Source organism: Brassica rapa, chromosome A03 (genome assembly GCF_000309985.2).
Source record: "Brassica rapa cultivar Chiifu-401-42 chromosome A03, CAAS_Brap_v3.01, whole genome shotgun sequence".
Classification (NCBI taxonomy): domain Eukaryota; kingdom Viridiplantae; phylum Streptophyta; class Magnoliopsida; order Brassicales; family Brassicaceae; genus Brassica; species Brassica rapa.
The window spans coordinates 18,932,661-18,958,256 of record NC_024797.2 but is presented as its reverse complement, the minus strand read 5'-3'; the positions used below and the strand labels follow the sequence as shown (position 1 = coordinate 18,958,256).

At 35.0% G+C, this 25,596-nt stretch overlaps 6 protein-coding genes and 1 pseudogene across 8 annotated transcripts; 3 read left to right on the top strand and 4 right to left on the bottom strand.

The window, feature by feature from the left end:
- Positions 1–87: 87 nt before the first annotated feature.
- Positions 88–2,191, bottom strand: LOC103859748. 2 transcript variants are annotated; one of them, XM_018657672.2, is made up of 3 exons: positions 1,505–2,019; positions 1,130–1,421; positions 88–1,039 (listed from the first exon to the last, which is right to left on the bottom strand). In XM_018657672.2, exon 3 carries the CDS (start codon positions 1,023–1,025, stop codon positions 261–263), a length of 765 nt encoding a protein of 254 aa, XP_018513188.1. In that variant the 5' UTR covers positions 1,026–1,039; positions 1,130–1,421; positions 1,505–2,019; the 3' UTR covers positions 88–260. The 2 variants fall into 2 exon arrangements, with proteins under 2 accessions (XP_018513188.1, XP_009135574.1); XM_009137326.3 differs by lacking the exon at positions 88–1,039 and having other exon boundaries at positions 1,505–2,191.
- Positions 2,192–2,613: 422 nt separating this feature from the next.
- LOC103859747 (non-specific lipid-transfer protein 2) lies at positions 2,614–3,177 on the bottom strand. The gene has a single exon (XM_009137325.3). It carries the CDS (start codon positions 3,076–3,078, stop codon positions 2,788–2,790), a length of 291 nt encoding a protein of 96 aa, XP_009135573.2. The 5' UTR covers positions 3,079–3,177; the 3' UTR covers positions 2,614–2,787.
- A 1,511-nt stretch (positions 3,178–4,688) lies between these two features.
- Positions 4,689–7,468, top strand: LOC103859745 (annotated as a pseudogene).
- A 2,997-nt stretch (positions 7,469–10,465) lies between these two features.
- LOC103859744 (uncharacterized PKHD-type hydroxylase At1g22950) lies at positions 10,466–14,146 on the top strand. 2 transcript variants are annotated; one of them, XM_009137323.3, is made up of 10 exons: positions 10,466–11,211; positions 11,833–12,379; positions 12,520–12,567; positions 12,644–12,820; positions 12,893–13,043; positions 13,126–13,212; positions 13,287–13,411; positions 13,497–13,618; positions 13,688–13,799; positions 13,891–14,146. In XM_009137323.3, exons 2-10 carry the CDS (start codon positions 12,068–12,070, stop codon positions 13,924–13,926), a joined length of 1,170 nt encoding a protein of 389 aa, XP_009135571.1. In that variant the 5' UTR covers positions 10,466–11,211; positions 11,833–12,067; the 3' UTR covers positions 13,927–14,146. The 2 variants fall into 2 exon arrangements, with proteins under 2 accessions (XP_009135571.1, XP_033142619.1); XM_033286728.1 differs by lacking the exon at positions 10,466–11,211 and having other exon boundaries at positions 12,068–12,379; positions 13,500–13,618; positions 13,891–14,101.
- Positions 14,147–14,564: 418 nt separating this feature from the next.
- On the top strand, positions 14,565–17,523 carry LOC103859743 (WAT1-related protein At3g18200). Its single transcript, XM_009137322.3, has 6 exons — positions 14,565–15,883; positions 16,141–16,203; positions 16,289–16,405; positions 16,497–16,890; positions 16,984–17,135; positions 17,208–17,523. The coding sequence occupies exons 1-6, from the start codon at positions 15,633–15,635 to the stop codon at positions 17,344–17,346; spliced, it is 1,116 nt and encodes a 371-aa protein (XP_009135570.2). The 5' UTR covers positions 14,565–15,632; the 3' UTR covers positions 17,347–17,523.
- A 136-nt stretch (positions 17,524–17,659) lies between these two features.
- LOC103859742 (peroxisome biogenesis protein 3-1) lies at positions 17,660–19,967 on the bottom strand. The gene is made up of 7 exons (XM_009137320.3): positions 19,283–19,967; positions 19,025–19,186; positions 18,755–18,945; positions 18,545–18,675; positions 18,340–18,467; positions 18,029–18,262; positions 17,660–17,947 (listed from the first exon to the last, which is right to left on the bottom strand). Exons 1-7 carry the CDS (start codon positions 19,294–19,296, stop codon positions 17,704–17,706), a joined length of 1,104 nt encoding a protein of 367 aa, XP_009135568.1. The 5' UTR covers positions 19,297–19,967; the 3' UTR covers positions 17,660–17,703.
- A 973-nt stretch (positions 19,968–20,940) lies between these two features.
- Positions 20,941–23,032, bottom strand: LOC103859741 (uncharacterized GPI-anchored protein At4g28100). The gene is made up of 2 exons (XM_009137319.3): positions 22,045–23,032; positions 20,941–21,495 (listed from the first exon to the last, which is right to left on the bottom strand). The coding sequence occupies exons 1-2, from the start codon at positions 22,714–22,716 to the stop codon at positions 21,151–21,153; spliced, it is 1,017 nt and encodes a 338-aa protein (XP_009135567.1). The 5' UTR covers positions 22,717–23,032; the 3' UTR covers positions 20,941–21,150.
- Between the last annotated feature and the right edge of the window lie 2,564 nt (positions 23,033–25,596).

Below are 25,596 nucleotides of genomic sequence, written 5' to 3'. Positions count from 1 at the left end.
ATGGGCCCATTTAAAGTCCGTTTTGTTAAGAAACGTAATTTATATAACCGGGAGAAATGGATGTTAGTAGAACTAAAGAGGTTCCTGTAACGGTTGCAACCATATGATCTGTATGATGAATTAACAAGTTGATGTGCACTCAATTTGGATCTAATGATCATACAAAGTTACACAAATCTATCCATAGTAAAATCGAGTAACACTAAATCAATCAACATTTGCATGAGTTTAAAGGAAGAAGAAAAAGAAAACTCTTTTGTTTACTTGTTCTTTGTCTTCTTATCTTTCAATACTCGTAAGATCGATCCTAACCCAAAGCTTCCTCCTCTGCCCCCATTTTTTCCAGCTTGCTTTTGTGGTTTGAACTGATACGAGCTGCAGCAGACAGAGGAAGGAGAAGAACAAGAAGAAGACAAATGAGATGATGGATCTGCCACTGGACGTGGGGCTTCATGTCTCTGAGAGCTATGCTTGTTAATGTCCCTAAGCATTTCCCTCTTAGAATTTATTACTGATCCTGTTGAGTTGCTTCTTGTCAAACGAGGAAAAGAGCAGATCAGACTCTTCTTTATGTCGCAGTTAAGGCTCGAGCTTCTCTTGAAGCTCCAAAACGACTTTGATGTTTTCTCTGCCTCCGAGTCCGAGTTTGCGCTGCTTCCTGGAGTTCCCTTCTCGCTGTAGTGTTGTTGTGGTAATGGCAATGGCAATGGCTTAGGAGGAGTAGATGAGGAAGGAGCGGAGACGATAGGAGGGAGCTCGTACTTGTAGAGACGCTTTGGCATGGAGGATGCAGTAGTTACTTGGAAAGGAAGGATCATCCCGTCGGCGAAGATCTCATCAGCTGGTGAGGCGTCAACGTTTCTTGAAATGTGGAACTCGAAATCTGGACTTGATGAATCTAAAAGTGTTGTGTCTCTTCGGACCAGGCCTCCTGATGGTTGTTTATCTACAGGAGGTGCTTTGTCTGATTGGCCTAGATCGCTAGCGAAGGATATCCGCTGGTGATTTGACTCAGCACAGATCATGATGTTCCGTTTTGCTGGAAGGAAGGTTCAAAACAAACGGTCATGTTCAGAAACGTACAAAACCAATGAGAAACAGAGAAATGCAGAAAAACATGAAAACTCACCCTTGTTTGGAGGAAAGATGATGAATGAAAAAGGTTTAGGAGATCATAAAACATTTGAGACTAAAGCTCTTAAGTCCCAATGGATTAGAGGTTGAAAACTTCTATTAAAATAATGGATGTGGTGTGGCACTACTGCAAGAAGACAATGAGCTTAGCAAAAAATATAACACATAAAATCTAAAAATGAGATTTCAAGGGTTGAATAAGTAGTGTCTTCTTTTCATCATGTTTCCACAGACTCGTAAGAGCCTTCTGTTACTTGTTCTGCTAGCCACAATCCTGGAAAAAGAGTCTGTTCCAAGAAAGTTAAAATTTCAAATTCAAATGAAAGCAACAAAGCAGAGGAAGAAGAGAGAAAGGGAGGGAACACTTTACATTGATTTGATTCTGAACAAGTCTTGGTCTCTTCTTTGGCCTACGAGGAGGTTTTTTCCCAAAGAGGGATGTGAAGTCCTCTTCGATCTCTCCTCTCGACAAAGAAACAGAGAACTTCACTTTCTCCTTCTTCTCCGAGTCTCCATCATCACGTGTGATCCTCGTGGGTTCGTTACAAGCAGCTCTCCTCGTCCTCAGATTCCACGGCCGAGCTTCTGCTTCTTCGCCTCCTCCGTTTCCCAAAGCTGAGACCTTTGGTGGTTTCCCATCGCAGACGAGATCGATGCTTAGATTCCTCCTCCTCTCTCCATGATCGGGAGAAGGAGGGGAAGAAGAAGAAGAGGGTAGGTTGACGCACCTGAGGGATCTCTGGTGGCCCCATCGGAGGTAAGGTAAGGTGAAGTTATGGAGAAGTTTGGATCTCTCCGGCGGCGGAGGAGGGAACTCCATTGATTGATCGAAGAAGATTCCTTTCCGTCCGAAATGGAGCAAGTTCAAAGTTTTGGCTTTTATTTATTCGATTAGAAAGAGAGAGAGAGAGAGAAAGTAACGTTGTTTGTATTAGTTTTGTCGGGAACTCAATTGGGCTCGGATTGGGCTTAGATTAGGTGTTTAGTGGATATCACTTACTGGACTTTTTGTTTTCAGGTCCATTTATTTCCGACGACAAAACAGACTGTTACTAGAGAAAGGCGTAGACCACAACGTTAACAACACATGATAGCGAGAATCTACCATTAGAGATAGATCTGAAATTTTATGGTCAGTAAACATTTACTAAAGAAACTAATAAAAAGAAAATCATCTATGTAAATTTTCTTTTAGGATGATTTTTATTCTTTTAAACACTTCAAAATAAGCTCTGCATTTTATGTAATTAAAAGGCTTTTGATGATTGAATGAATTAAAATTCAATTTTTTTTTGTTTAAAAGGACCAAGGATTATGTTTTACTGGGTTGAGTCCAGATCCGTATGAACAAGATAGATATATATGCAGTGGAGTCGATTAAACCCAAGAAAAAAAATTAACCAATCAAAACCAAAACCTGTAGTGGTGAAATAAGATGAACCAAAGACGAATCTAGACGCTGGTAGTAACGATGAGCCCTTGTCACGTGCAACAAAAATATTGAAAATAAGATGTATAAAAGTATCATCGATCACACGTTGTTATTCTTAAGGGTATGATTTTTAATTAACATCCTCAAACGCATACGAAAAGCAGGATTCAAACGACACATAGTTTATAGGATGATCATATATAATTGCAAACACACTTTTTTCAACACCTTGGCATGGGGAACTTGCAGGTGTTAGAGACTTTACGAGCGTTGGGAGAGCTGATGTAGCGACGGAGGCTAGGGTTTCTCATGTACCCACATATGCATGGCTTCTGCTCCTTCAGCTTCGCGCAGCACAACGCTGACGGTGGAGAAGACGAGGTTATCGCCGCCGCACATGGGCTTAGCTGCATTGGCGAGCACGTCACCGCTTCTGCCGCCGGGACTAGAACCACTAGGAGAAACGCAGCGAGGGCCAAAATGGACACCCATGTGGCCTTGACCATCAGCATTTTTCTTCTTCTTGTTCTTCTTTTGTTTGGTTTGAGAGTTTATAAAAAGTGTGTTCTTGTGTTTGTGAGTGGTTTTTGATACGTGTGTCTCTTGCTATTTTATAGAGAGGGAAAGTGAAATGTTTTTTCCTTACATTTTTCTGGTTTATTAGTATTTTCTAAAATATGGATTGAAAAAAAGTTATCAAAATATTAAACTAGTAGTGCACTAGCTAGCTTATTGTGCCGTGTCTTAACATTCTTGGTTTGTGGATAGTAAGAACTCGTGCGAATCATTTGACTTTAGGAAACACTAAACAATCAAGATTTGCGGCTAAAATTGGGGATACGTATTCTATGATTTTTTTGAAGGGCTTGATAAGTATTCAAATGATGCGATATTGACATAGATTCATTGCTATATTTTCTTGTTTGTTTAGAGTTTTATTTATTGCACTGGTGCCTTTTGTCTTATTCGTCTCCTTATATTTCCAAGTGGAGAAGTAGGACTCCTAAGTGGGGAAAATGTATTTAGAAAATTCAACACTTCATTAGGTCACTTTTTATTTCTGCTAAATATATTAGGTCACATTAACAACATATATATTTGACCCTCTATATATATGTCGACTTTCCACCAAAGAAAAACATCACGATAAGAGTAAATATAGAATTGTTTCCACTACCAAAATACATATAACACATAACTTGTTATATAATATTTTTTTTAAAAAGTGGCAAGCTTCTATTATTTGAGAATATTCTTCTCAATACTTTATCAAAAATTATTTAGAACTCTATTTTTATTTAATAATTCAACAACTTCCTATAAGAATATAAAATTTTATATAGGCATGACTCATATTTGTCACTATTGATATATCTTTAACGTCACTATTAATCTTTCTCTCTCACACACACTGATAATAGTATATGATGGAGAAATATATTCGTATATGTATCGACATAATTAATTCAATAAGTTAACGACAACAACGATCAATTAGTCTTTATATACAAAATGATGATTTTGAGAAGAAGCGTGCGTTTGGGGATACATTTGAACTATCATTGCCACAATCACTCATTGAACATCCTTTTTTGAATTTTTCTTCTGGCGCAACTGTATGTAGTAATCAAACGAACATTTCATATACTTTTCAGTGTAGAAATTTATTGGATATATTAGTTGTTGCATATTTTTGGGTAACCAGACTTTGTAGCAAAGTGATCATTCCAGACTTTGTGGACATATTCGTAGAAAAATGATCATTAACGTTGCTTGAAAAATAAGAAGCAAATATTGGAATGGGTTTATTAAACGGTTGATCGGTTTGCTTGGTAGGAATACTGGCTAGATTTTTAAACTACAGTAGAAATAAAATGATGTATGTAGTAAGTAAATGATTTTTTAAACTACAGTAGAAATAAAATGATGTACGTTGCTTAGAGCACCATTATCGCATCACTTTTTGCGTCTCTAAAGGGGTGGGGGGCCCATGTTTTAGAAAAAACCGTATGCAAAGTGGGCAGAATAAGAGACGTTTGCTGTGTGTGTTTTGAACTGTTCGCGGGCCCCACCGACACGTGGCGGCCCGCGATTGGTTCGAATTTTAATTTTTTTTTTTTTTTTTTTTTAAATCAGAAAAAAAGAAAAGTTAAAAAAATAAGAAACCTTTATAGGGTATATGGGATAAAGATGGTCTAAGAGCTTATCATAGTTCAAAAACACGAGAGAGGAGACAGTGGACTGTTTGGTGGAGTTGACATCACTAGAAATGTGTTCACACACTGGTTGTTGAAGTTGTACCTCATACAAACATGTGTCTTTCGACTTTTTTTTTTGGGTCGAAATGTTATGTCTTTCGACTTTGAAATTTGATGTTACTTGTTTCTATTATTTTTCAAAATTCCAAAAACGCGTTATATAAAAGTGAAACACGGCTAAGAAAATAGTGGTATTGTCGTTTTGAAAAGAGTAAATGAAATAAGAGAACCTAATCCAAAGCATCATCGATCGTGATATGAACTTTATAGATTGAGTAGTGTCACAATTTGCGTTGTTATTACTACTACTCTTACAGAACAAATGGTATAATTCAATTATCTTAATGCATGTTTGAGGCTAAAACTAAGAAAAATATTTTAGAATCATTTGTTTCTAAGAATAGTTTGTTTTTCTTTTAGTCTATCCTGAAAATAGATAAGAAGAAACTAAGAGCCGGCATATATGGTGAGAAGTTCCAAAAAGAAAAAAATAAATTAATATTTTAACTATTACAAGTCTTGAAACATTAATAAAGTGACATATGTTGCTGTCCTTAGTTTTGCAACCGATTCTAAGAATTTTTGCTCTTTTTCTTTAATTTTTTTTATAATTTTATCTTTTTCTTTTTAAGTTAAGAACTTCTTCTGAAACCAACGTTAGAACTGCTCTAACTAGACCCTTTCGATGGGACTATGAATTTGTTTCATTGGTTTATACTTTCACTTTGGTATTGGTCAAAAGTCTCGTAAATGGTTGGTCTCTTGTGTGTTTAGGCAACCATTGCCATTGTTACTCCAGTATTAATTCAAATTAATTTTCTAAAGAAAGTAGTAACATATGATCGTCAAAAAATATAAAAAATGTAGTAACATCGAAAAATAGAAGGTGTTGTGATGCGTCTAAAATATACATGCAAATTAGGAACTTATATAATTAAGGGGTTTGAATTCTTAATTTATGTAGTGGTGGACATGAAGAAACACATGGGAGAAGGAATAAGGGCAAAACCATTCCCAATTCTTTGCTTGCTTCATGAAGAGATGTTGTTAACTTTGTTCCCAAGCCTAGAACCTCTCTTGTATCTACCTAGCTCTATTTTTTATATTTCTTGCTTTCCCCTTCAATTTCTTCAAACCCATCACCACGAGTTTACATATATATATCAGAACACTAATGTTAACTACTATTCCGTTCCAATTTAATTTGTAAGCTGTCATATTTTCATCCAATCATGCCAATATTTGGGGGATCTTCTGATTCTGAAGATGAAAGAACAATGCATCAAATGACTAAGTTCTTCAATCGCCAACGATCAATTCACTCTATATTTGGAGGAGGCAAATGTATTTATTTCTCTCCTTTCTCTAACTTTATATCGGCCTAGTCGCTCATGACGAGTATGTACGTGAAAATAGCTAGTTAATCGTTTTCTATCTATAAATTCTCTAAAAGACCTTTATATGTATATGAATTCAACGAATCATTCATGTTTCCTACAAATGATATTGTAGCCAATCACAAAATTTGAAGTTTTTTATTTATTACTACAGTTGCGGATATTTTGCTATGGAGAGAGCCAAAAATAGCTGCTACATTGGCGATAGGAGTTAGTGTCTTCTGGTTCTTGATGGAAGTAGTGGAATACAATTTCATAACCCTAATTTGTCATGCTTCCATGACCTCCATGCTTATTTTCTTTATTTGGTACAGCTTCTGATTTTCTCAATTGGTAATGTATATATCTTTCGTTAGTCTTTTCGATTCATTGGGTCGATCATAAATATAATATATAATTTCCGTGCATTATTCCTAAATATATGCAGGGAAAGGCCAATGATACCAGAAGTGGTTCTAAACGAATCTTCTTTCAAGGAATTAGCAAGAAGCTTTCATGATAGATTCAACAGAATGCTCTCCAAGCTTCTTGACATTGCTTGTGGAAGAGATCCTCCACTCTTTTTCCTCGTAAGATGTTGAATTGATCATCTCAATACATCTATTTTTTCAATTATATATATATATATATATATCAATTTATCAACTCCATTTACTATTATTTTCCTAAAATTGGATACAATTTTTTCAGACAACAATCTCACTTTATATCTTATCCATCATCGGGACATATTTCAACTTTATGAATCTTTTGTTCATAGGTAAGAATTATAGCTAATTACTAGAACATGTATAGATTTAACTATTGATTTTTTAAACTATTGATTAATTAGCAGAGGATTAATTAATGCACATTGTGCCATTTAGGGTTTATAAGCATGCAAACGTTGCCGGTTATGTACGAGCTGTACGAGGATGACGTTGATAGAGTGCTGAGTAAGTTGGCGAGGAAGATGAGGAAGCTGTACAGAAAAATTGACTCGAACGTTCTTAGCAAGATCCCAAGAGGAACTGTTAAAATCAAGAAACATACTTAAATTCTTCACTGTTTACATATTAATTCATGTATAATCATAATTCATATGTATATAGAAATATATAATGAATTCTGAAATTATATATATATAAATCCTAAAAATTAAAGAAGTTTTACTTCATAGTTCAAATTAAAATAATTCTTTTGCTTATTGTGTTTTCTTTTCTTTACAAAATGAAATTAAGACTAGTTTCCCTCCTAAGGGTTATCAAGGCATTTGATTACATTTTATGGTCATACCTTAATTTTATTTCAACAACGTTCGTAAGATTTAGCAATGACAATATTAGTAAAATCAAACATTCTAAGAAACTACAAAGCTAATCAGCTGATTCGTAATTTTTTTTGTGATGGTGGTTTAACTATATGTTTTCTCGAAAAAACTATTAAAATTTTATAACAATAATAATAATAATAATGATTTAAATTTAAATGGTAGAATTTATTATAAAAGGTATTACATGTAAACACATTTATAAATTCTTTCACCAAATTTTCATTAATTTAAGAAAACTAACCAAAAGAGTGGCAAATACAGAATTGCAAAATTTCCTCCACAAATTTGATTTTTGTGTACATACTTTTCGGAATTCGGGGAGACGGTATTTGAAAATATGTGGGAGTATACTCTCTCATTATATTTTCATGGTCTTTCCGGCAACGATGCTGTAAATGTACTGGTGTCCTTTTCTTATGGTTCCCCTGAGTGGATTCCACTTCTAGCCAAATATCGACTGTGATTTCTTCCTAATATAATCAGTCCAATAATATGGCATCAGTTATCCCACTATATGATTTATTTATTTTTGTCAAATATTCCAATATATGATTGTCAATAGATTTTGTACTCTTGATTTTGGAAGTGTTCATAAGCCTTTTAAAACGTTTTATATATAATTTATGGGAATATATACATGACTAACACGCGTTAACGTGTGCCCAAATGCACCCACCATCCATCCATATTGCATTTAGATGGTTATAACTTATAATGCCAACAAAAAAAAACTTATAATGCCAAGACCATGAGAATTTTCGTGGGTGGTAAACTTTACAAAAACACATCATCTTTAATTATTCTATACTGACAAAATAAATAATGACGATAACAGAAGTATCGATCGAAGAAGACAAAAACATTTTCAACGATACAAAGTCTCTCGATCTGAGTAGTACACCAAATCTGAATTTCAAATTTGATGGTCTACATACACTCTACAGTCTACACTACAATAAGACACTAATTGGTACTGTAATGGAGAAAATGGGTCACACAAGTTGCAGCTTTAAATGAAGACTGGTACTCATCCTTCTATCAATTTCAATATATTATTACCATATGTGCCACTCTGCAATGAAAGTTCCATGTTCAATTATCAATTAATGATATCTCATCACTATAGTACTCTACTAATCTTCCCCACTTATTTAATTGTTTTGTATTTCTCTCTACAGTCCTCCAACATCCCCTATATATTATTTAAAAAGTATTGCAATATTTTTTTGTAGCCATGTGTCATCAATAGAATGATTTTTAGAATCCTTAGAAAAATAAGTTGGTCCATCTAAATATATAATAAACTTTTTATTAAACTATAATAAATACATTATTAATGTGCTTCATTATTTCCTTAAATAAGATTACAGAATTGCCTAATGTGGTAAAGTATATATGACAATTAATGATTTTGAATAATAAAGATTTGATAAAAATAAGTGTGTATTATAATATATATATATATATGTTTAATTTTAAGCTATTAAAATAAATTAAAAAAATCATAGTAACCATATAATAAAAATTTAAAAATTATATATATATATTATATTTTGAATTTTTAAAAATGAGTATAAATTACTAAAACTGTTAAAAGTTTCACATTCAAATTTTGGGATCGATGATTTAAAAATTTTGTTATGACATGATACAAATAATTAAAAAATAATATAAGTTGAAAGTCTCATTTAATAAGTATCAAAAATAAAAGATATATAAATATATGTATCATTTTAAATTAAACTATATGCCATATAAAAATACATAAATATCTTAATTTTGAAATTTACTTTGAATATTTTTTTGATAAAAAAATTGAAAAAATATTGACAAGATCGTTTTCTGTTGTATTTATATGTTCGCACCAATTTAATTATATAAGTAGTAGATAATGACTTTTTATTTATTCAATATATATTTATTATTTATAATATGTTATAAACATATAATATATAAAATAATTTTTATATATAATGTTCATTCCGCGCAAGGCACGGGTCTTAACCTAGTTAAAAATTGTTTTAGTTCCTATATTTCACGGTTTCACCACTTCTCTTTCTCCAATAGGAAAACTAAAATGCTATATATATTCCCAGATTTGGTGGTAATGGAGTTTCACATTTACCCCCCCCCCCCCCCCCCCCCCCCCCCCCCGGAAAGAGTGGGTAAAGAAGATAAAATAAATGATAATTATGTGTTTTCTGTATCATGTGCAGTAAAAAAAAATATTTTAATTATATTTTAAAATTAAATTTTATTAATATTGTAGATTTTATTTTATTCTTACTAATATTTTAATATAAGTTTGATTTTAATATATCCGAAAGTTACTATTTTTGGTTGTCGGTTGAAACACACGAAAGGTTGTTTTTTTGTCCTTAAGAGTTTGTTGGACAAGTTAAATTGGTATTGTGACCCTATCCACCTCTCACATTGAAGACGTACGGTTAGCTGGTGGGTAGGTTTTTGCCAGGCATAGCCAAATTTGACCTAGAAAAGATTTCATCCACACAACTCACATGTCACATGACTATCACATTGCCTGGCTCGTGTTTGTGCCTTTGTTAGAGGCGCGCGCGTATACAAAAAAAAATCTGTTCGATCAAGTAGATGCATGCCAAATATTGTAAAGAGTAGTGTTCTGATCTATGCAATAACAAAATATATTCAGTTATGATGATGATCAATGAATGGATACAATTATATCTAGTCGATGCATAAATTTATGTTCCATCATTGAACTTATTGATTTTTGATTCAAGTTAGTCTCATATTATTTGAAATCATAAATCAGAATAACTTAATTATAATATGATTTCTGTTGTGTGTATATATATTTGTGTGTGAAAGGGATTGTACATGAAGAAAGAGTCAAAGTTTTTGTGGTAGAGCTCTTTCAGCTTTTTCCTATATATATACACACCACTCTCCATTATCCCTTTGTCACTTCACACACTCCCTATTGTCTTATATGTTTACACATACTCATACATGTATAGGTATATAATTTATGATGTTGCATATATATTCACACATATACACACAAATTAGGTTTGAGAGTGATGCTGGTTGTTGACAGAAGATAGAGAGCACTAAGGATGACATGCAAGTACATATGTATGTATCATCACACCGCCTGTGGATGATTACAAAAATAAAACCAATTCAAAAGAGAGAGAGAGAGAGCCTGCATGTCTACTCTTTCGTGCTCTCTATACTTCTGTCACCACCATTATTTCTTCTTCTTTCTTACCTATACACACATATACATTCACACTTATGCATCAATACTTAAATTACGTACATAGGTTCATGCATCTCACATATACTAATTAGGTGATTTCTTTTTTTTTGTTAGTGAGCACTTACTTTCTTGTCATTACTTAAGCCCAGTTAGAGATTTGTTTTCCTTGTAAATTTGATCCATCATATCGCGACATATGTCTCACTGGTGTAACTGCAGCAGTTGCGGGCAACCAAACTTTCTTGTAGTTTCTTTGGTTCCTTTGGCAGGGGTTGCAAGAAGTTTCAGTGACAATCACAGTGACTCTGTTAAACATGATTTTCTCAACCATTTAAATGTCGATCGATCTCTGGATTCAACCAACATAAACCAATACCCGAACAGCAGAATATGTAACCTAACCAAACCGACCATGAAAATTTACAAAGTTACAGGTACAAAAATTCAGTTAAGCAAAAAAAAAACAGAACTTAATACATCAATTGTCAATATAGACATTAAAATTAGATAATTTCTAATATAAATTTAAAATTTTATATAATTTAATAATTTAGGTTTAAATGAAAATTTAAAATAAATTTTGTTATATATATTAGTCTGCACAACGTTTAGACCATAATCTAGGCTATAATATTATTTAAAAAATATTTTTGCTAATTTATCATGTTTTTCATAATTTTAGACTAAATTATTAGTTTTAATTTAAGTTATTAATTCTCAATGATCCAACATCGACATCTTTTAAAGCAAAAAAAACATAATACATCAAGTATAAATATAAATATTTGAATTTAAATAATTTATAATATTAATTTAAAATTTATATATAATTTAATAATTTCAATTCAAATAAAAATTTAAAATAAAAATTCGTTAGATATATATATGCAAGTCTGCAAAAGATGAGTTATTTAGTTAACCTTAATTATTTAAGAAAAAATTATGAACTAAAACAAAGTTTCTGTATAAATTTCTAATTAATATATTTATCAACAATATTAGGTTTTAGTTTTACTATATATACACACAGCGTTTTACCTGTAATCTTTTTTCAGTTTTATAGTAGCAAACAACCGGTTCGAATGATATGATGGGCCTCGAAGATGGGCCGGAAAATCAGTGGTGGTTGGAGATTTCGTGCGTAATTTTAATTACTAAAAAAAAAGAAAAAAAGGTCATCGAGGGAACCCTAAACTTCAACGGGAACTCAAAATCAAGATCCCCCAGATTTGGATTCTTCGAAATGTCTTCTCCTCACCAACCCTAACTTCCTCACTTGAATTGCTCCCAATGTCAAGCGACCAGCAGGAGACTACGACGACGACGACGACGGTGGACGGTAGCGGAACTACGACGATGAGAGCTACCACAGCTGCTACTACGACGACGACGACGTTTTCTTCCCAGAGACTGAGGATAAACCCTAACAACGAGCATAGGCCTGAGAGCTACGAGGATCTGAAGCTCGATTTCCCCAGTGCGGTCTACTCTAGTCTCGAGAAGTACTTGCCGCAGCAAATCTTGGTCTCCACCAGGGATGACAAAGTCAAATTCATGACTGACATTATGCTCAGGCACCTCCCCCACGGAGAACGGTCCAGAGTATGTTTCAAAGTTTTGACCTTTCTTTCACTTTGGGTTTGCTCAATGCTTATAGAAAGTTTATGACTTTAATGCTTCTTTTCTTTATCAAAGTTTTTGACCTTTCTTACATGGTTATTGCTCTGTGTCTTGTGTTACAGGCTCAGAGGCACAGCGTCTATAGGCAGAAGATAATAACTAATTATCAGGTGTGAATCCCTTTCTTGATGCTCCAGTTCATCAGCTTGTAGTTTAATATGTTTTTTTGTCTCTCTCTCTCTGCAGCCGCTTCACAAGGAGTTGTATACTCTAGCTCCTATGCAATGCTTCGTCCCCTCTTTCATTAAGGCGATCAATGAAAGCTCAGAGAAAAGCTTCAGAAGTATTATCTCTGAACCGTCTCCTGGTGTTTTTGTCTTTGACATGCTCCAACCTAGCTTCTGTGAGATGATGCTAGCCGAGGTAATGTGCATCCTTTCTCCTTTCATGTTGTCTTTATACGTTTTGTTTATGTGCTACTGTTTGACCCTGCAGGTAGAAAATTTTGAGAAGTGGGTGGGTGAGACAAAGTTCAGAATCATGAGACCAAACACCATGAATAAATACGGTGCTGTCCTTGATGACTTTGGGTTGGATAGCATGCTTGACAAACTCATGGAGTCTTTTATACGCCCCATGACTAAAGGTAATATATAAGTGAAATCCATTACATACATAGTATTATTAAGGCTTAAAAGGTACTTACCATACGTATTTTGTTTTGTTAGTATTCTTCAGTGATGTAGGTGGAGCAACTCTGGACTCGCACCATGGGTTTGTAGTTGAATATGGGAAAGATAGGGATCTTGATTTAGGTACTGAGACCTATCCTGCAGAATTTTCAAATGACCCTTACTAGTTTGTCTTAAAATTCTTATAAATTTTGCAGGCTTTCATGTGGACGATTCAGAAGTAACACTGAATGTTTGTTTGGGTAACCAGTTTGTTGGTGGGGAGTTGTTTTTCCGTGGGACTCGGTGTGAGAGACATGTTAACACAACAACAAAGCCAGATGTATGCTACTCTTTTTTGAGTTGCTTAAGATTTTATATCTTCTGATGAGTGATGGCTAATTTAAACAAGTATCTGATTACGAAAGCAGGAAATATATGATTATAGTCATGTACCGGGGCAAGCTGTACTTCACCGTGGGCGCCATCGCCATGGTGCCAGAGCCACAACATCCGGACATCGGGTCAATATGCTTCTATGGTGCAGAAGGTAAGTATTAAACCAATTGAGACTTGCCTTTTGGACTGGTCCAGTTTCTTATCAAGCTTTTCCTTGCAGCTCTGTGTTTAGAGAGCTCAAATGTCATCAGAAGGAGTTCTCAAGCTGGTGCGGAGAGTGCTTTTGTGAAAAGAAAGAAGAGAAAGGAAGGGCTCTTGATGCTCTAAGACAGGTAAAAGCATTTGATTGATCAAAGCCTATAGCTGTCTCTCTTTTACCATAAGCTGTAAGATAATAACATATGCTACTTATGGCTATTGCAGAAATTGGTTAAAGCAGTGAGTGCACCCCAAGCCTGAAGAAACTTGTATTTGGATGACTCTTAAAGAATTTGCTTCTGTTTTAAGGTGACTTAAAACTGAGCTTGTGTAGAAAACCATTTGAGATGAACGGTTCGTTGTTTAACTTTTTGTAATGTACATGAAATTTAGTCTCAGCTTTATCTATACCACAAGAGGAGTTGTATTGTTGTTATCTGATATTGTTGTGAGTGTTTAAGGAAGAATCAGTGTTGTCTAATTGTAGTTGGTGTTGCTGCTCTCTCTAGTGAGTGTGCTCTTTACTGATGAATCGAGACACAACTCATGGATTGTGGATCTTCTTACGTTTGTGGTCTCTCTTGAATTGGAAAGAAGTGTAATTACTTTGCACGTTGACCTAAATAATGGAAGAGAGAAGAAAGATTTGAATGTGTTTTGTATCTGTCTACTTAGTTTATGGCAAGACAAATCGAAATTGGTTGTGAAACGGTACCACCAGACCTGATTAGTTGACTTTAGGCTGTTTCACTGTGAATCTGTTATTTATGACTTTTTATATATACACTTTCATTTTCTCGGTATCTTTTACGAGTATCTAGGTTGATATGATGTTTATATGATCATATCACGATGTTGAACACACAATCAATACAGAGGTTTCTTGTTGATCTGATGTTCTAGAAAAAAAGATCCGGTCTCTCTGTGTTTCCCTGTTTGTTGTTGATCTTTGGTGATCTGATGTTGTTCTGATGATTTTGTTTAAGTTGGGATCTCTTGATTATATAATTAATGCAGAGGTTTTCATATCATGAGCTGAGAAATGGAGAGAATCTTGCATGTGTCCCACTAATAAGAGAAAAAACTAGAGAGTACTAGTTACTCCAATTATGATTATCATAAATTGTTTATAAAACAGAATAGTTCCTTGTCAGTTGTCACATTAAAAATTTAAGGAAAACAAAATATATTCAACATATATTTTGGTAAGAAATCATAGTTTTATATTGAAGCTGATTAATGGTACATATAGTTGCAGCCGTCTTGTAGAATCTAATGACATGTATAAAAGAACAAGTTAACTGAAAAAACGGTGGTTGTTCCTTAAATATTCATTATTGAACATATTACTCAAATTATTCATATACAAATGGATTGATTATTGATGGTTTTCCATATTCAAGACAAGATGCCTAATTGTGTGGTTAGATCACATGCTATTCGATTCCATAAAGACATTATTACAAAAGAAAAATAAAAACTATAACAGAAATGTACCACAAGGGAAGATGAATGCTGAATAAACAAACGGATTCCTTCACTTGCTTTTGCCTTCTTAGCACATAGGAAATATTCAAGTTACCTGAACTCATGGTTAAAGAGAGTTGTATCATTGTCACAGTCATGACATAATCCAAATTCATAACTGTTTGTGTATGTGGGAATGGAAGAACATACAAATGTTACTATCAACATATACATATCCCTACATATCTAAGTCACATAAACATTCAACCTCCAAATCATATTATTATAGTCAAGTAACCATCTTACATCATCAATTCATGATTATTCATAATCATTGATTACAAATAAACAAAGTACCCTACTTGAAGAAATGATGGACCATTCTGTTACCACTAAACCCAATAATCCTCCAATTAATTTATTATAATCAGCAATGATTATTTTATGTTTTAAATCTCAAGTCTACCACAGACACACATTCATATAAAAGCAGACCTTTGATGTGCAATCAACCATCAAAAAAAGAGAAGAGCTCAAGAAGAAGAAAGAAGAAGAAGAAAATGGCCAAAGCAGTAGTATCAGAGAAGATGAAGCTAGTGGTGGCATTGATCACACTTCAGTTCTGTTTTGCAGGCTTTCACATTGTCTCAAGAGTTGCTCTTAACATTGGTGTCAGCAAAGTTGTCTACCCTGTTTATAGGAATCTTCTTGCCCTTCTCCTTATTGGCCCCTTCGCTTACTTCCTTGAAAAGTAAGTCCTTTCATCTCTCAAAGTTTCTATGGCTTACTAGAATAAAAGGGTGTGTTTGTTTCTCATGTGGGTTTGTTGTGTAACTTCAGAAAGTCTGAACCTTTGATCTCATCTCTGAGATTTTTGTGTAACTTCAGAAAGTTTATTTTCTTGATCTCATTTGGGTTTCTTGTGTAATTTCATAAAGTTTGCATCTTTAGTCCATTGTTGGATAAGATTGTTGTCAATGTTCTTAACAATGCATTTTGTTTCAACAGAAAGGAAAGGCCTCCACTCACAATCTCTTTACTAGCTCAGTTTTTCTTCTTGGCACTTATTGGGTAAGCAGAACAAAACAAGACTCTTTGTGTTTCCTTAATCCTAAAATCATTGCTTATAGTTAACTCTTAAATGTTTTAACATCAGAATCACAGCAAACCAAGGATTTTATCTATTGGGACTGTACTATGCAACTCCAACTTTTGCTTCAGCAATGCAGAACTCTGTTCCTGCCATCACTTTCATAATGGCTTGTGCCCTACGGTACCTAACATTAACAACCTCTTTTTATTAAAATCTCATTTTAATCATGATCTTCTCTAAGTCTAACATTGATCTTCCTCTGTGTGTCAAGGTTGGAGCACATAGACCTAGTGAGAAAACACGGTGTGGCTAAAGTATTAGGAACCCTAGTGAGCATCGGTGGAGCCACAGTGATCACATTGTACAGAGGGTTTCCTATGTTTCACAAGGGCCTTAACTTGCATGAGGATGAAGAGACAGAATCTAAGAACTCGCAGAACTGGACGCTGGGATGGTTATACCTTATGGGGCATTGTCTGTCATGGGCTGGTTGGATGGTTCTTCAAGCTCCTGTCCTAAAGAAGTACCCAGCAAAGCTCACTCTAACATCGTTCACATGTTTCTTTGGCCTGGTTCAGTTTCTGGTCATTGCTTTGTTTGTTGAAACTGATCTCAATAACTGGATCATTGTCTCTTGGGAAGAGCTCTTCACCATCCTTTATGCGGTAAGCTCTCTCTCTCTCTCACTCTCCCTATCTTTTCCTTTATCTGAAACGTTGAAGTCAGCTAAATGAATCTTCCATTGGTTGTGGTTACAGGGAATAATAGCGTCAGGGTTGGTGGTTTACCTTCAGACATGGTGTATCTACAAAGGCGGTCCTGTCTTTGTAGCAGTCTTCCAGCCTCTCCAGACACTTCTTGTTGCTGCAATGGCGTTTCTTGTTCTTGGTGATCAGTTATACTCTGGAAGGTAAACACATTGTAAATCTATAGTGACTCGTTCATTTCAGTTGCTGGTTCTAATCCAATCTTTGCTTTACAGTGTTCTTGGTGCAGTCTTCATAATGCTGGGACTCTACTTAGTTCTTTGGGGCAAAAACCAAGAAAGAAGACAGATGGTTGAAGAGACGAGTCAACAAGATCCAGAGTCTCTAACCAAACATCTACTTGAGGAACACTGATTCTTGAATTTTACACTTCTCTGTACATACACACACAAGAACTTGGCCAAGACAGATGCTCCTCAAGTTTGTCTTTACTCTTTTCATTCAATGAATATTGTAGTTGTTTACTTTTTGAGTTGTAATCAAAAATTGGGTTGCAACTAATTTATGAATAAAATGAAAAGAAGATTAAAACTGAATCAAAGTTGACAATGAAGAAGTAAATAGTAGTTTATGTTCTGGTTTGGTCTGCTTGTTGACATACCAATGAGCTGGTGAAACTAAAATGATTTGGTTCATATTGAACAAATTATTCTCAGTATGTGTTTACTTTGTTGCAACGTAAACATAAAATCAATTTGGCAATTCCGCGAATTATAGTGGCATGTTTGAGTATAAAAGAGTAAAAAAGAGTTGAACTTCAGGCAAGTCTCTGATGAGTTGCAAGAACCGGTTCTCGTCCGGTACAGCTGAAATCTCCGGGACAATCTTCTCAATCTGTGGTAAGAGCTTCGCCAATTGCATCCCTGCAGCCAAACCGGTCTGCTTCTCCATCTCCTCTCCTAACGCTAAGGTACAAGACTTGAGCGAGATCTCTGCTACATTTGTAAACTCAGTGCTGCAAACAAAGACAACGAGGCAAAGGAATCTTCACATGGCTGCAACGAATAAGCTATGTGGAGCAGAACACATTCTTTACCTTGTGAGTACTTCCCGTGTCTCGTTTATGAGTTGATGAAGCTTGGAAACAGTTGCATCATCTGAAGAGGGAACACTAGTGGTGGTGGTGTCTCTTGGACTCATTGTTGTGTCTTGTGCCATCATTAAATAATCTACCCAGTGATGTGGACTTCCTTTGCTCATAAACACATCAAGAATCCGAATCACAGTTTCTTCAAGACTTCTTGTGGTTAACACATCTTTTAACTGCTTTCTGCAATCAAGCAGGCATCATTATATTTCATCCTTACAAGAACTTTGATAATGTAATGTAACGTAACGTAAATGTACCCTTTGAGAACTTCTTTCACTGCTCTCTTCATATCGGAAATCAAACTCGGCATGCCATTGGTTGCAAGATAATCAGCACTTGTCAGAAACTTTTTCTCCTCCTCTCTATCTATCAGATCTAACTCTTCCTGTGAAAAACAAAATACACACATAAACGAAATACAAAAATAATAAAATGAATATTAAGGTCAGTAAAATGACTTACAAGTAAATGGGAGGTGGTAAGACCTCTAGCAGTATCGATGTACAAGTGTCTTCCCAGAACGTTGACTTGAACTCTAATGTACAAACTAAGCATAGTGACTGACCACAAAGACAAAACCATTCTAGTGAAACCTGGAAAGCAACACACAACACACATAAAAGAGAAGAACCAATAAGTAATAAGTACAGCAAGAGAAAGTATAGTACGGACTCAAAATCTTGAGCTCGTTCCAAAGATGAAGCTTCTCAGAAGGAACCAACGTTCCTTTTCCTTTGCTTAACGTCTCCATAACACTAGACACATGGATCTCCTCAGCAATGCGGCTACTCAAGCGACGCAACGCGTGAGGCAATGTAGTTACATCAGCGATCATCTGAATGTTCTCGAAATGAGCCTTCATTCTAGCAGAATCAAAAGAGTCACAACACAATAGGGGTAAAAAGGAACAGACTTTATCATGTGGTGGTTCAAGAACGTAACTGGGTTTTGATGATTTCGTCATTGTGACGCTCGTCGGCGAGCTCACGCTCCAAGTCGGCGAGGCTACGAGTGTGGGCGTTGTATAGTTTGTAAAGCAAATAACCACTTCCTAAACAAGTTGTTGTCACAAGAATCTTCTTTCTGTGCTTCCTCCAGAAGCTTCTACACTTGCCCACAAAAGCAATGAGAAACCAATAGCGAGAGAAAGGAAGAAGACCACACAGAGTTAGTTAGTTAGTTAGTTAGAGGAGAACAAACCTGATTAAATCCATGGCCTTTTGATAGCTATCGGCTTCGAACCAACGACCTCATGGCTGTCGTTTTGGATTGAAGTAAAAGATAAAAGTGATGAACTTTCCGGCGAGAGATGGCTTTTCGTTCCGATCTCCCCCCTCTCGGAGTAATTAATGAATGTTATCGCTTCAAAGCCAAACCGAGATTCTACTTTATTTATTTTAACCGAACTAAACCGAATCGAAGTGACCGGGTCTATTAGTTTATATATATGTTCGGTTTAAACAGATTTCAATATGGTTTTGCTTAGTGAACCAAATACACTACTTCAGCTTCAGGTACGAAATTCGAAACCGATTTTAATAAGAATAGACCAACTTTGCTGATTCTCGCTTTGGTTTAGTTATTAAATAAGTGAATGTCCAACAAATAAACCGGTTCAAATGATATTCTGGTTTAAAAGCGGGCTCACCCAGTACGGCCCATTATAAGCAAAATTAATTTCATCAGCCCAAATAAAAGTTCTCTCTCGAAGAAACCGCACCAGACTATACCTACCTTCATTTTAAACATCTCCAGCTCCCTCGCTCTGATACGCCATTTCTGAATCGAAAAATCTCTGACAGTCTCTCCCAAACACTAACAATGGCCGAAGGACTCGTACTAAAAAACACAATGCAAGCCCACACAAATCTATACTATTATTTGGGAATTAATTTTTTGCATTCGAGTTCTCTAACTTAAAAGTTAAACTGTTAAAATCGTTTATATTGTTAATGAATGAAATATATAACTCAACTAAAAATAAAAACGAATTTTAATTATGTTGATTAGATAAGTAATTAAAATGTATAGTAATAAAAATTATCCAAAATCTAATATATATTAAAATAAAAAGATAAATTTTATATATATTGTGTTGTTACCTGAAAAATCTTTTAATAAGAAATTAAAATTAAAAAAAAAACACAAAATACATAACTAAATATTTATCAAGCCATTCAGGCTCTCATGTTAAATGTTAGAATAATTAATTAAAATTACTTATACTCTTAATGAATAAAATATATAATTAGCTACAAAACAAAAGTGAATTTTAATTTTGTTAATTAGATAAGTAACTGTCCAAAATCTAAAAATATATTTTAAAAAAAGAAGATAATTTATATATATATTTTGTTGTTATCTGGAATTTTTTTTAATAAAAAGGTTAAAAATTAAAAACAGAAGACACATAACTAAGTATTAATTAAGTAAAATTCTTAATTTTTTATAATTACAAAGAGAATATTGAATTATTTTTAAGATTTATTTCTATATAATGAATATAATGTACAAAGAAATTTCAAATGAAAACATGAATAGTAATTTATCATTATAGTCTTTTAATTAGCAATGTATATATTAATAAGTAATTATAAGATATTTATGTCCACATGAGGGTGAAACACCAAGTTAACTAGACAAGTGTATGAGGAAATAAAAAGTCAGTCGTGGGGCTTCACTTCTCTTGGTCGCATTATCAATTATAGTGTATAGTTTTGCGGGGAATCAAAGCTGTCACAAGTATCTCTCAAACCAGCCAAACAACATCGTCCCCATCCCTCACATGCCTTTCTCAATTATTCTTATCGATATAGTTTCTTGATTGATTGATTGCATTGCCGTCCTATAATGTGATCTGGCTAAACATATATTTGAAATTATTTTAAAAAAAAATAATGCGATTTTTTAAACAAAATGGCGCCATAACAACAACAAAAGCAAAACTAATTTACAAAAGACGATAAGACAATCACCCCTATCTCTTTTTCTCTCTATCTGATTTTCACTTAACTTCTATCAGCCAATCACGAAATGCCAAACCCAATCCAAACCCACGTCAACGTTAGTCACCACAAGCCTAGTAATAACAATGTGATGACGCTGTAAAGTATAAAGTGGACCATGTGGTACGGGTACTTGAGTAAAGCTGATGATGAGTCGTTGGAGAATTCGGAAGAGTCAACAGCTAAAGGCATGCCGTCACCTCCCAGAGCACATGACCGAGGCTCGCCGTTTTGGCTGAGCATGACGGCTCTGAGGACAGAAGTGACAGAGTGGAAATAAGCCGTACGGTTCTTAGCGAGAAGCCAAGTGAGACCCATCAGGACACAGTCTTTGTTATGCATCTTTGTGGTTCTGCTTCTGTCTTCCTTTGATTGGTTTCTTGTCCCTGAAGTTTTCTTCGGGTTTAGCTGCAAACAAAACAAAAAACAAGTGTTTGACTATGTTGGTTAGGATCTGTTTCTAGAAAGTAGAAGCTAGTGGCTAAAGCTTTTAGTTAATGGTGGGTTGGTGATTAAGATACACAAGAATGTAATCATATTAAAGGAAGCAAAAAAAACGACGCGTGTGGATCACGGCACCTGTAAGCGCGTATACGTGTATGTAACTATGTTACACTTGTCAGATAAAAAGGAACAAAGACAAAGCTAAAGAACAAAACTTGTCTAAATCCGCCAAGCTGGAAACAGATCATGAAAGAATCCTAGAACAAATGATTCCAAATCTCACTCACTCATTTAGTAAAATCCTAATCTTTAAACACCAAAGAATCATTAAAAAGTCATCAACTTTCGACTATACCTTAATTAGATACTAGATTACTCATTAATCATCTAAAAATGATCAAACACCAAGATCACTTAGAGGGCATCAAAAACATGTTCTAAAGTTATTATATTTGCAGCTAAGTTTTGATCTTTCAATCTAATTCCATATAACAGCACGCATCGCTACGTTACCTTGTAGAGGCTGTTCAAGCACTTGTTACAGCTACTAAGATGAGACAATCTATCACCAATGGCGTGTCGTCCACTCAAACAATCATTCTCTAATCTATCAACACTCTCGTCTCCGACGAGCCTCCCTTCCTCGTTCACACTAAAGGCCTCGGAACAGCTCAAGTGATGCAATCTGATTCCGCAGTAGCAGTACGCGACGTCGCACGTCTCGTTCTGCCTCTGAAGCTCAATCCCTCTCCTTCTCAGCGACTTCTCCAATCCGTCGACGCAAGTCTCCGAGTCGTCGGGAAGCAAAGGCATGTCTTCTTCTTCCGGAGTCGTCGCGTTTCTTGAGGCGGCGGAGGAGGAGGAGGGAAGGGAACGGCTGAGAGCGGTGGTTGAGTAAGCGGAGTAGAGCCACGCGCCTAGCACGGGGCAGCATTTTGCTCTGTGGAGCTTTTTGCCGGTGCATGCTGATTTGATGCCGTGGAAGAGGTCTTCTGGTAGATCGAGTGGGCAGCCGGAGAAGTCGGATTGCTCCGGGAAAGCGGGTATGGTGTCGGGTGGGGATGGTTTGATGCGGAATGGCTGGACGGTGACCGGGTCTGAGTTTGAGGTTACGGGTAGTAGAATGGTGAAGAAGACGATGAGAGAAATGAAAGACGGCGCGTGTTGGAACATCGCTGGAAGCATGGAGACAGAGAACAAAGAGTGAGAGGGAGTTGAAGAGATGTTGTAATAAAATATAGCAAATGGGATCTCGATACCAATTTAATACTTGTTGTCTTTTCTTTGGTTTTTTTTTTTTTTTTTTTTTGTCATCGACTTTACAGACTCATATTGACTCTGTAAACCAAACTGGGAGATCTTGATCCATGTGAACAACCGAAGACGATACTTTCCTAGCACTGCGAGCTAAGCTATCCGCCTTCTTATTATGCGTTCTTGAAACATAGATGATCTCTACTCTGGAAAAACTCTCTCTCAGGCTGTTGAAATCTTCCAAATAACTTGCAAATGCTGGCCATTCTTCTGGTTCCAAAACCATCTTCACCAATTGAGAACAATCCGTTGCAAACGTAACCTGAAATTGTCGTAAGTTTTTCATACATTCCATTGCCCATAATAGTGTTTCCATCTCTGCATGAAGAGGAGAAAGGGAAGCCCTAATATTCCTTGCGCCCATCAAACCCGCAAATCCCTCTAGAGTACTATACCATCCTTGTCCTGAAAAAATATCATTTTCCTTCCAGGACCCATCCGTAAAACACCATCTTCCTGGAATTAAAGGGAGATTCATCGCCTCAACATGTGGACTCCTCTTAGTCTCATCTAGTATTTGTGCCTCAGCCCATAGATTTGACTCCGTTTCAGTCAATTTAAGGGTATCCAACGGTTCAACATCCAGGTTACTAAAAACTTTATTATTTCTTCCCTTCCATATGTACCATAATATCCATGCAAATTGATGATCCTCCATCTGTGGCACAACTCTCCAAAAGAGGTGATCCATGTTCGCAAAGAGAGAACTTATTGGAAACAAAGCTGGATTTGTTGGAACTTTTGAAAGAGCCCATGTCTGGCGTGCTGGGGGGCACTCAAAAAAAACATGGTTAATCGATTCCTCCTCAGCTCCACATCTTGCACAAATGATATCCCCGGGTATTCCTCTCTTTTGTAGATTCTTTGGTTTTTATTTATTTTATTTTCGTACATTTCCATATATGTACAGGTGTGTACTAATACCAAGGGCAACCCCATTGGATATCTAAAACTTCTTAGAGTTAAAACAGTGAAAAAATTAGATACTCTCTGTATAGGTGTTGCTTTATGAATGGCTAACTTTTTTGTAGTTTAAATTTTAATTTTTAATTAAATTATATCAAAATTAATAATTTTATAATTCTTGGATACTTGTGGTAAGAAACTTACCGTTGAGAATGCTCTGATATAACATAACTGTGAATTTAATCTGATCTCAAATATTTCTGATGCTGTCTAATAAGAGAAACATTTTTTTTTACCGTAATCCATTAAATTCAGGTTAAGTATAGTTTATGAGTTTATAATAAACATTTAGAGTATTTATAACTAATTAGTGTAACCTTTTTATATGTGAATGAATCAGGGGAGGATTATTCTTTGCATTGAAAGTTGAAAGACCAGAGATGACTGACTGATCGACAGGTTCACTTATTTTTATTTATACCTTCATACATTTATAAGGATTCTTTTAGTTTTATTTTGTAATTTGCATAATCGACAAATTAACACAAAAGTATGTCTTATGAATAAACTATATGTCATTAAAAAAAATAACATGATTTGTTTCGCAACGCAGAAAATTTTTCCCATACAAAATTTTCACACTTTTTTGCAAATTACACATAAAAAGGAACCATCCAGTTTTATTCAGTGACTATATATAATTAAAACATTGCTTTCTGCGGTGCATCAACCTTTTCGCTTACTTCCATGACATAACAAATTAAAATGAAGTCAAAAGAAAAAGATCTAATAGCAAACTCAAATTTTGTTTCCTGTTAAAATACTCAAGTTTTGTTTTTGCCAAAACACCTACATATATCACAAGATATATAGGTACATGTATTTTAAAAAAGAAATTCTATCAGAGAACAGGATTAACATAAATATATATATATATATATATATATCAATTTCTCTATAAGACCATGATTAACCCCAATTTCTTAACTGAATTATTAGTTTTGGCTAAGAGATATAATAAACGTTTATTAGCCGAAAAATATAAAAAAAATGTCAAATCATGAGTTAAAAACTTCGCTTAAAAGACGGGAGTTAATCATGCTTTAATACCTTTCTTGAATAGTAAAAACCTAAAAAGGTAAAAGGAAGAAATAAGTGGGGGAGCTCCATGTTAAAAAGGTAACTTCAGGCACGCGAATGGTTGTAGTGAAAGCTGCTTAAAAAATCACCACTAACTCTTTTTCGGGAACGCCATAACAAACAATATGCATGCAAAGTGGATTTTCACTTTTAGTTCTAGGCACAGTCTACTTCACATTCACAATTCACAAGGACGATAGACGATTGCTACATAAGAGTTTCAAAAGGTAAGATATACACTCAGTGTATTCAGATGTCAGATCACCAATGTCTTATCCAGTCAGTTGGGATAGGCTATATAGAGAAACTACTAAACTAGAGAAGAAGAAAAAAACATTCCTACAGCATTATTGTATTGTGCACTAAATAGATGTGCAGCCAGTAAAAGTAGATTCACCAGCACTAAAGCGATAGTAAACCAAAAAGAGAACAAAGCAAAAGCAAATGGGACTACCACAAAGAAGAAAATGAACAGTCAAATAGAAATGATTCTCTATCATTGGAGGATGAAGTGATCCTCTTACAACACATACGCATACATATAATTAATACTTGGGCATACATTGGGGTCAAGAAGATGTACTTAAACACAAACTTCAACAACTTATGTCTATCATGTGTTAAGGTCAATTAGTTGTCAAACAGAAACCCACAACTTCTGACAACTTTCAAAACCATTTTAGAAAGAAAGTGTGTACCTAGGCA